The sequence below is a fragment of the Idiotropiscis lumnitzeri genome, chromosome 9, assembly GCF_059441095.1.
Source record: "Idiotropiscis lumnitzeri isolate Australia: NSW breed Sydney's pygmy pipehorse chromosome 9, RoL_Ilum_1.0, whole genome shotgun sequence".
Taxonomy (NCBI): Eukaryota; Metazoa; Chordata; class Actinopteri; order Syngnathiformes; family Syngnathidae; genus Idiotropiscis; species Idiotropiscis lumnitzeri.
In genome coordinates this window covers 16,987,267-16,998,532 of record NC_142399.1, presented here as the reverse complement: position 1 = coordinate 16,998,532, position 11,266 = coordinate 16,987,267, and the positions used below count along the sequence as shown (strand labels likewise).

Sequence of the window (11,266 nt, the reverse complement as noted above, 5' to 3'; positions counted from 1 at the left end):
ATGATGAGATCAACCTACATCTGGGCTTAGACTTTTTGTAAAGGCAACATTTTAAATTGTGACGGTCACATTTTAGACCACATTTTTTCTGACTTGGCCCATTTCTGATTGTCCGCGAGGATAAGAAAAGCAGCCCAGATCTGACCAATTCCTGACCTCTAGAGATAGAAAGAAACAGATAAGACGATTCAATTTCCTAGTTGAGAGTCTTTATTTGAGTGGCTTCCTTCTTGAAGATATAGACTAACATTGTATGTGAAGAGGTACTGTCGAATATTCTCAAAATTCTAAATAAGTAAATAAGAGGGTGAATCTTCATCCACATTAACTTAGGTTGGACATAGAGGTCCGTCCATCCATCCATCCTCTGTTCCGATTTTCCTCATGAGAACCGCGGGCGAGCTGCGACTATCCCAGCTGACTTTGAACTGGACGCCAGCCAATCACAAGGCATAGAGATAATTTTTTCCAATGCACATTGCAAAACAGACATTGTACAATTATGCCAAACAGGAGTGCATTTATTTGACTTTTGTGCTTCACAAATTCATGAGACATGATTGCACAAATACATGATGTGTGCATGGTGACTTGAATATGACTGTGACATAGCTGTTTAAGAAAAGAACACCAGGCTGTGTGTTGTGCTGTTGTCATGATATGTGCCCTGACTAACATGTGTATAAACAGTTAATAAACAGTGATTACAGGGCACATTCACATTCGGAGAAGTCCTTCTGCCTTAAAATTCGTCTTATAAAAATATTAATGTACTACAGTCTGTTTGATGTTTGAAGAAACAGGTGTCGATCTACTAGCGTTGGCAGGTTATGCATATCATATTTGCGGTCCCTCTCGGACCTCCAGGAGACCCTGCGGCTGCTCGGCAGCTTGTGAAGGCCCAGACTGGAGGCGGCATACTGGCTTGTTGCACATTGGGCAGACACTACGAATCTCTAGCCATTTCAGTAGACACCTGAGAAAAAAAAATCAAACATTAATCTTTAGTATGTAATTTAAAGGATATTCAAATAAGTATATGATCTTTGCACTTTCATTCCTTATACACACTGACTAATCGAATGGTGGAAATTGAATTTTAACCGCGATGTTCCTCTAGTGCAGGCGTGGGCAAACTACGGCCCGGGGGGCCACATGCAGCCCGTTAAACGTTTTAAACTTGGAACTTAGAAAAAAATTAAATGAATAAACCTTGTCAATGTTTTATTTTCTAAATGCTGTGGTTTTTCAAAGACATATATATTGTTGTAATGCTTTTCTTCACTTTAATTTAAAATTAAATGTATTTATTTTCTCCGATGCGGCGAGGTTACCAAAACACTCCATCCATCTGCTACTAGTCCGGCCCCTCTGTCAAATTTTAGAACCCATTGTGGCCCGCCAATCAAAAAGTTTGCCCACTCCAACTTTAGTACATTTTATTTTTCCAAAATACATTTTCCAATGCATGTATAAAAATATCCACTTTCTTAACCGAACAGTGTTTTAAAGCATACAACAAAATAACCACAAATAGACCTATTTTTTTTTTCATCGCAAAAGGCTCTCTTGCATAAACATTTAATATGTAATTCAAGGATGGCAGAAAAGTGCCAAACAGGAGCTCATTTTGCGCATTTTTTCACAAAAATCCACTCACTCAAAATTTTAATAATATTATGTCTCTCCTGCCTATTATTAAAAATGCAGGAAAAAAATCTAAGCATTACTCATTTTGTAGTATAGGGCAATAAATAGTGGTGATTATACAGTGGTTGTTGTGACATTTTAATGTGTCAGTTGCTGTTCAGTTGCAATGGTCCTTTTATGCTTTGTTCGTTTATGATGTCATCAGTGACACATTGTCAGTACATCAAGCTTTCTTTGAGTGAGGGTCTCAGCTACCTTCCATGTGTTCTGAATCCAGGCCTGCTCGTTATTACTTGGAATTTTTGTATATAAAGACTTTTTTGTCGCCACTAACGGGTCCGAATCGCGATTTTTGTATATAAAGACTTTTTTGTCGCCACTAACGGGTCCGAATCGCGATCCTCACGTAACAGTGGTAGTGTTACAACTTAAAACTACAGTCAGTCCTTGCATACTCACATTTGGGCACCTGTGGATTCACATATTTGCTGATTTTTTTTCCTTTCTAGATTTAGGACTTTTTCCCCCTTTTCCGTAATTCTACAGACTACTTATGTGGTCCTTGGAAGCAACACCCGGTGCCCTCGATCACCACGTTGGTGACCCCTGGTCTATACGAGAAATGTTAACTTAAAAAAGTGTCACTTTCTCAATGCTATGCTACTTTAAGACATACTAGGGTTATGGTTGCATGACTCATGTGCTTGTTCAAACATGCGAGGAAGTCGCACCGCCTGGAATGTGCTCATATTTGTTTCCAGAGAAAATGTCCAAGCCTTTCTCAGCTTCAGAACTGGAAGGCAAAAATCCACCGCAGTGTACGGTTAAATTTATACTGTGTCATCTCTATCAACAAGTCAATGAAGATTTTCTACATGGGTTCAAGCAGAATCTGTAAGGGATGTGCTTGTTCATTTGTGTATGTGTCAAATGCCAATGGTGAGCAGTTACAGAACTTACTTCTTATGAAACGCATGGGAACACGGGCACACTCCAAGCTCGTCCCGGCTGCAAAACTCTTCTAAACACACTGCGCATGTTTGCTGCAAGGTGAAAATAAATGGCATCTGATTTTACATATTGTATAACATCATTTGGTCTCAATAATAGATGTGCTTTTTTTTCAGTCATCACACATTTATGCAGGCTGTGAATAGTGACAAAAATATGTGTTGCACACACTTGGTCATATTAATGTTAAAATATAGGGTAACGTTCAAGAAAAATGTTTCCAAAGTCAAACACAACCGGAAATTGAACAGTCGCCACGTCTGACCTCATAGAAGATGTCAGCAAATCAAATGAGAGCAAAATGATTCACTCCTTGGCCTCTATTTTCATTATACAAGACAATACGACAATGAGCGCAAGTCTAGTGCAAAGCGTAGTGTAACCGTGCACATGGGTAGAGTTTTCTTCCTTTTCCAGAGTAGTGGCACTTGACCCTATTTTGCCGGTCAGAGGCAAAAATACCCAATGAGGCGAAGAGCAAACACACTGAATTAGTTCATTGCCCTGGTACGAAAACGTCAAAGCGCTCGTTTTTACGCTGAGCGCAGACTACTTTCTGTTCCCGAATTGTCGGGTGAACCTGGGGCGAGGCCACTCCATGCTCCGAAAAAGCAACACGGCCCCAAATACGCGACACTTGACTTGGACAGGCCTGAAAATGAAGCTATTCCCGTTTTTTACACCAAGCACATGGATGGCAGTCTACCAAAATAGGGCCCAAATTGAGTGTTTTGCTACTTTGCGACACCACCACAAAGTACCAGAGATGGAAAAGTGGCATTAAGTGGTGATAGTGTTGCAACAACCAAAGAACAACATATTATTATTACAACATATTAACAAGCCTGCTTAGTTAAATATGAGCAACACGGTATAGTTACATGGCAATTGCATGCAATGTTATTTGTAATTCAGCAATTGTTAACAAATACCATGAAACCAAAAGCATAATGACAAACAAATAGTATGAAATTGAGCTGAAAAGCTTACCACTAACATTGCAGATTGTGTAATGCTGAGTATCTTTTCTATTTTACAACTATGTTGAGCGTGAATTTCTTAAACATTCTGTACAAACTGATAAAGTACAGAAACCTCAAAGCTGCAGATGCATGTTCTTGTAGATGTTGCTGCCTGGCACCATGCAACAAGCCTTGATCAGTGTGGCAACACTTATAAAATGTCACATTGTGCTACTATCAGCCTAAACAGGAGGTATTTTTTCTCGATATTCATTTTTATTAATTCTTTACTATACGGCGGTTAACTTCTCTTTGCAGTTGACCAGTACAACAAATGTTACAATTAAGGTTTCATGAGAGCAACCTCCAATCAATGAATTCACTTTTATATGTCTGGGATCACAGATTAGATTGCTTTTGACTGTCCAAAGAAGTTCTTAAGCAAAGGCGGTACATGCTGCCGAGTTTTACTGTGACACTGACTTATTGTAATTAAGATGGCACCCTTTCACCCCATACTGAACTTACCCCAAGAAGACTCAATTTCTTCTCTGCTCCTTTTAGAACAACCTGTTGGTGAGCAGTAATGTTAAAATGCATTCTTCATACGTTAATAATAAAAAAGTGTGTTTTAGTGCGAAAGTTACATTTACCTCATTATAGCCATAGTGTTCTCTTGCACCTTGTCGCCTGAGTCTGTGAAACACAATTACGTTTTTAACACAATTGTGTAGTAATCAATAGTCGTGAAAATTATATAATATGCATTCTGCGGAAACATATCGGTCATTATCCCAGCATGTCAGGCCGTGCCTCATGAATCAGCAGCGGTAGTCCTTCAACATGTCTTGGAATTCACACAATGGGCAATTCATGCAAGAACGTGTCCATCCAAGCTCACCTCCTGTGACACCTTTCAGAATTGCTCCCAAAAAATGGCCAGAACAGATGTTAGATTTCAATGTTTGACGTTAGATATTTTGGCTTTCAGAGAGCAAATACACTTTTCACCTTCTGGTACTGGTGGCATGGGTGTAAAAGATTACATAATAAAACCGTCTTTTGTTTTTTTTTCAAATGATTTGGCTGGGAGAAAACAACATTTTTGACAAGGGGGGACTTGTTTTGCCCACAAAAAAACATTGAAATCAGAAGGAGCACACTTATTAAATTAGACTTAAATTCCAAAACCAAATTAAATAACAGATAACGTGGGTGTGATTGTCTGTCCTGAGACTGACACGAGATCAGTCAAGGGTGTACCCTCTGTCTCACGACCCTTAACGGAAAAAAAACTCGATGTTGGATTGGAAATCTGACCGTTCTATACGTTGGACCATCCTGCCTATAATGCAGTTTAAATCTTTTTCACCAGGTACTTCAGCATGACTGATACCAATAGCATTTTTTAGTGAATGCTGACGACCATCACATACCTGAACAGGTAACAGCAGAAAATGAGGCTGAGCATTAGGATAAAAAGGCCGATGCCCAGAATGATGATGTAGACATTGAGTGGCAAATGGAAAAGCTCTTCAGATGTCATCTTGCAGGAGGGGTCAGAGTTCTGCAATGCAAGGTCACACCGACACCCTGAAAAGATGGCGGGAGGTACACTCAATATTTAAAAAAATATATTTTATGCACATGCAAACTCCACACATGTTCCCGCCAACTGGGAGGACGTGCAAACCACTTGTCCACTGTGCCTCTGACTGGGACCCAGCCAAAGAAAACGCAAAGTACAATTCTGTAGTGAAATTCTCACTGATTTCTCAATCTTCATTGAGTCTCATAACATTTGCTGAAGTCTTTTAGAAGTATCTTCCAAAAATTTGATAATACTCACAATGGTGCATCAGGGGCATTAAATTCCATATCTATATCTTTAATCTGAGGGTTATCTATTGAAAACTGCAGTTTTTCCTCAAAGAAATTAAGTCATAATTTTTACACGGGTTTATCAAAAGAAAAAAAAAACGAAATTGGTTTTGAATAATTTCAAGCATACACAAGGTAAGAACAGTTTAACTACATATTTAACTCTCCCAGACTATATTTTCATCTGGTCTTCATGGTTTTGCATTTCATTCATTGAGTAAGACTCATATAGATTTTACGGGCATCTTTTCAAAAGTAACAAGGGACAAATGGCAGTGTGTGGATTTGCATTGCAACGTAATATTGTAAATGAAACAAAGTAATACTAATAACCACTTTATGACGTGTAAAGATAGAAAACAAAAACTCACCGTTACACCACTGGAAGGGTTGCATCAAATTTTATAGATGGCACAGATGCCAAAAGTCTGAAAATTCTCTGGCGAGGTTGACCAGTATAATCCCCACCAAAGGATGTCTTTCACAATTTCCTTGTTTCACTCCTTAGGGCCACAGTCGCCCCAAAAATACGGGATGAACAATGAGTTGAATTCTTGCAATCAAGAGGCAACCAGCTTCTCAAGAGTTCATCATCGGAGTAAAAAGCTACTTATGTGTACTCCAATTACTCTGTCAGAGATGATTCAGTCAAAAATGTGGTACAAACATCCTCCTTAATTGGATGACAATAAAATTGTTAAGTGTCCTTGTCCTGCATCACAGAAACCAACAGTCTTGTAGGTTGAAGGCTTGTGGAAAAACGATGCTAATATCAGAATTAAAAAAAAAACTTCAATTCCCATACAGCAGCAGTCTTTGACCCTTTAGTGAGCAGTACCTGCGTTGTGCTTCGTCTCCCACTCAAAACATTGTCACGAGGCTCTCTCTCTCTCCCTTCTTTCTGCTCCGCTTTCTGCTCTCTCGTGTTTTAGATATCCACGTCCCTTTTTTCCACTCTGGCTGTGAAAACCTGCCGTGGCCAATTATGGAGATACAAAGGGAAGGGAAATGGATGGCAGCAACACAGCCAGCCAAGCAAGCAACCTCGGTGCTCTTGTGGAAAGCAGCTCTTCATCTCTTCACCTGCATTCCTGCTGTGAAGACACAACACAAGGAGGGGGCGAGAGGAGGGGGGCTTGTATGACTTTTAAATTAAGGCTTCCCGTCCTACGTTTTCCTCTCCGGGTTCTGTTCTCACCGTCCTCGTTGCTCTTCTTGACTTGACGTCTATGGAGCTTTCAGTTTGTAAACAGATCCATGCTCATGTGATTCGCTCTCTGCATCACAGCTCTGCTTTCAGTCCCCCCTCCTTCCCAATCGCTCCTTCTCTCTCTCTCTCTCTCTCTCTTTCTCTCTTTCTCTCTCTCTCTCTCTCTCTCTTTCTCTCTCTCTCTCTCTCTCTCTCTCTCTCTCTCTCTTCTCTCTCTCTCTCTCTCTCTCTCTCTCTCCCGCTCTCTCTCCCTCCCTGCCTGCCAACCCTTTTGGGCTTTTCCTTCCACCTCCCCCACTTCCTTCTCCTTGCTTCGCAGTTACAAGGTATTATTGAACAACGTTTACGAACACAGACGTGGGAGCAGAACGTGATAAAATGATTGTTTTATATACGGTGAGCAAAATTATTAATCGAATGACTTAATAACTGGAAAATGGCAAGAGCCATCGTGGGACTTTAACTTTACATTTTGTTACAGTAGCCTTACTGAAGGTAGTTGAGCACTTGCCATTTTGCGGTTTAATGACATGTGGTATTTTCCATATGGGTGTTTTACGACTCATCGTTGTGTGGGTCAATCAAATAAATTGTCTGTTCAACAATATCTTCACACGTGTCGAGACAAGGTAATAAGTTAACTTTATGAAGTCAGCATAAAGTTTTAAGAGCAGTGCATTAGTGCCAACAGCGTTTTTTCTACATGATTTTGCTGTACATGTAATGCAAAATAGTTTTGGGGAGGGGAGACAGGTTACTTTAAAAAATATGCACATTTGAATAAACGATTACAACAGTATGAAGTCAATTATAAAAAAAGGTTCAGAAAATGTCCTTGAGAAATGAGTCAATTTGAACATAACCAATGTATTGAGCAGTGGTTCTCAAATGGAGGTACGCGTGCCCCTGGGGGTACTTGAAGGAACTCCAGGAGGTACGTGAGGTTTAAATAAAACAAACAAACATGCAAAAAACTTTTTAAAATTATTATTGAATTTATTAAATATGAAAATAGAAGTTCATAAAATTCATTTTATATTTAGTAGGTTATTCAGTTTCATTTTTTTAAAAAACAAGATTATCACCCTTAGTAGAATAGTTCAACCCAACTTGCCATCTCTCATTACCTGTCAATTACTTGAAGACGCAAACAATGAAATTGTGGTTGAAGCGTATGCCTTCTGAAAAAAATTCAGGCACAAGGGCAAAAGAAGGACAAACCAGAGACGACAAAATCCCAGTTGTATGTTGAAGATTATGTTTTATTTGGATTTACGCCCGCAAGTTGCATATCTTTTATATGATCTGATAGAGGATACTTTGTTTTGATAATTTTGTGGTGGACGAATACAAAAGGTTCTAAAGTTTAATGAATCCGACTCAGTTGGCATTCTTCAAGTCTTTTCTTTTATTTATTTATTTTCACCCAAAAATGCTATGTCCCGGTTGAAGGGCTGAAAAATATTTCAAACGGGGTTCATCACTGAAAAGAGGTTGAGAACCACTGGTATAGCGTATGGAAATAGAATCTCAATTTACAAGCAAATTGGAGAAAAATAACTTCAAAACTTAAACTTAACTTAACTAAAAAATGGCTAATTGGTTGTGTAAACTATTCTTTTGTTTGATGTGCAACTTCACCTTTTTATCATAGTGGTCCACATTTTCTTACTCTAGGTTTTTTAGGACTGGGTCTTGTTGCAAGGTTATGGTGGAAAGTTGCATAATGAAAAATGCAGCAAGCACATGTCAAATTTCAGGGAAATGAGAAATGTTGGCATATTCTAGAAGTCCTGAGCCAAACCAAATAACTTGCATTTCTTTTTTTGGACTCAGGCTACTTGTTTTTTTTTATGTTGCTTATTAAGTTGTGCCCTTGCCCCCCAAAAATTGGGACACACGAAGGTATTCTCCAAATGTCATAGTACACTACAGATCACAAGTGTGTGACAGTGCTTAAATCAAAACCCTTTTGTTTATAACATTAATTTACCATTCGCACAGGAATCAGGATAATCATTTTTATTAAAACTGAATACTGGAGTTTCCGGAGCCTTCAGGCCCGTTACCTTATCGTGGTAGAGGGGTTTGTGTGTCCCAATTATCCTAGGAGCTATAATTTGTCTGGGGCTTTATGCTGCTGGCAGGGTCACCCTTTGCAAAATGATAGGCAGGTGGTTCCTGTTTTTATGAAAGGGGACCAAAGGGTGTGTTCCAACTACAAGGGGATCACACTCCTCAGCCTGCCTGGAAAGGTCTGTTTAGGGTTGCTGGAGAGAAGAGTCCGCCTGGAAGCTGTTGTTACGACCGGCTCTGCTAGGGAAGGAGGGAAGTAACATAAACCACGTTGTAAAATGGTTTGGAGAGATTTTACAATTTATTTTTAGTAAAGAAAAGAGGTAGGCTTCAAACAAATGAGCTTAACATAAAGGTATTAACCACAATCACAAATGTGCATAAGTAAACACTAGCTAGTGTCTCCAAAATTTACAAAAATCCATACAAGAGCCACAAAATAGCGCAAGCGAGGCGAACTGAACTCTTAAGTCCCAGCCACCCTGAGCAGCAGAACCGAGATCCTTTTATTGGTCTCAGCTGCACAGGTGGAGCTCGTTGATTGGGACGTCCATGAGTAACGAGCAGGAAAGCAGTCCAACGAAGAACGAGGGGGAAAGCAGGCCAACGATGAGGCACAAGTCCATTGACTTTACTACGAAAGGGTGGAAGAGTTAACACAAGACACAAAGGGCGTGGCCTTATAGGTGGGCCCGAGCAAAGGGCCGTAACGGTTGTATTGCAAATTCAGGAGGAGGAGTGTGATTTTCATCATGGCCGTAAAACAGTGGATCAGCTCTACATCCTTGGCAGGGTACTGAAGGGTGCATGGGAGTTCGCTCAACCATTCCACATGTGCATTGTGGACTTGGAGAGTGCGTTCGATCGGGTACCCCGGGAGATTTTGTCGGGGAGTATGGGGTAACAGAAGTGCCTAATACAATTGTTTCTATCCCAGTACGACTTGTAAGTCAGATTCGTTTTCAGAGAGGGTTGGACTCCACGAAGGCTCCCCTTTGTCACCGATTCTGTTCAGAATCTTTATGGACAGAATTCCTAGGTGCAGTCAAGGTGTTCAAAAGAGGACTGGTTTGGTGGTCTCAGTATTACATCGCTACTTTTTGCAGATGATGTGCTACACCATCTGCAAAAAGTAGCCATGTGGTATTGTTGTGGTGTGGTACTGTTGACCTCTTCCAAGTTCTTCCACTCTCAATAATAATAATAATATATTGCTGTTACTATTATTAAATGACAAAATATTTTTTTATAATTGAAATACACTAAACTATAACTACAAACCTCTGTAGCGCCTCTTCTGTGTCTTATGTTGGCTTTCAGCTGTGCCGCGGAAGACTCTTGGTGGTCTCAAAGTGTATGAGGTTGTGTTCAGACTCTCAAGATAAAGGAGCAAAGAAGAGCTTGATTCACATTGCCATTTGGCACGAAGTAGGTCCAGGTGTCTTGTTTCATAGTCTAGTTAGTATGAATTGTGTGAAGTAAGACGATGAGAAAGAGGAATAGTTGACTTTGATTGACTGACGTATGTTTGGGGTGAATACCCAAATATCACTGAGAATCATTATAATAGACAAGTAATGACACTAATAGAAAATGTTGTCTTTAATTAATCTACTTATATGCATGTTTTCAGAATATTAGACGACTCCAGAATACCAGAAAGAAAACATGTACGCACACAGGGAGAACATACAAATTCCACAATGCATTTTTTTTATTTATTTATTTTACAATTTAATTGCAAGCATGACAAGGATTTGCTGAAAACCTAATTCATTTGTAATGTTAGAAAACTGTATGATAAGCAAATAGTAATAATCGTTCTCATAGTTAAAACCTGTATCAGATTCTAAACTGACATAATATAGATGTGTGCCTCATTTTACTACATGATTAGAATATATTTTTTAGGAATAACATTTGTCTGGAGTTTCTGTAGAAAACACTACTAACTTTGTCCAGCAGAGGCCAGTAGAGAATCACATTTGAACGCAGACACGTCAAGCACTGAAAAAGCAGAAGATGGCGCTGCTTTTTGTTGATATTTTTTTAAGTTGTCAGAAAGCGTGGACTGGAGTAGCTTGACGAGTCACGACTTCGGTCATATTTCTGTTCTACGGTGACGAGTAAAGGCAGAACAGCAAAAACATTTGAATAAAGATCCATTGGCTTAAATAAAATAAATGAATAAAATAACTATTAAACTTTCTCTTTTGCTAACATTGAGCCGTTGGTTTATACAACATCACATTGTTGCTGTTTCACAATATGATGTTTAACCGATTTCCACATGGTGGTCAACACATAGTGTGGCGTAATAATATATGTAAATGACCCGTCACGCTTCAACCAGACTAAACAAGCTTTAACCAGCCTTCACCTGACTCTCCTCGCTCTCCCCCGAACTTCGCACATGTGTAACAATACATTCCAGCCTCTGTGCTTTGAGGGGAGCTCAATTTGTGTACAGAAAGAA

At 39.5% G+C, this 11,266-nt stretch overlaps 1 protein-coding gene across 4 annotated transcripts; it reads right to left on the bottom strand.

Moving 5' to 3' along the window:
* Window positions 1–192: 192 nt before the first annotated feature.
* LOC148330556 (RING finger protein 122) lies at window positions 193–6,846 on the bottom strand. Of its 4 annotated transcripts, none has more exons than XM_088305587.1 (7): window positions 6,703–6,829; window positions 5,876–6,595; window positions 5,060–5,216; window positions 4,277–4,319; window positions 4,152–4,193; window positions 2,611–2,693; window positions 193–976 (listed from the first exon to the last, which is right to left on the bottom strand). In XM_088305587.1, exons 2-7 carry the CDS (start codon window positions 5,898–5,900, stop codon window positions 838–840), a joined length of 489 nt encoding a protein of 162 aa, XP_088161713.1. In that variant the 5' UTR covers window positions 5,901–6,595; window positions 6,703–6,829; the 3' UTR covers window positions 193–837. The 4 variants fall into 4 exon arrangements, with proteins under 4 accessions (XP_088161713.1, XP_088161714.1, XP_088161712.1 ...); XM_088305588.1 differs by having other exon boundaries at window positions 5,876–6,598; window positions 6,703–6,827; XM_088305586.1 differs by having other exon boundaries at window positions 5,876–6,846.
* Window positions 6,847–11,266: the final 4,420 nt, after the last annotated feature.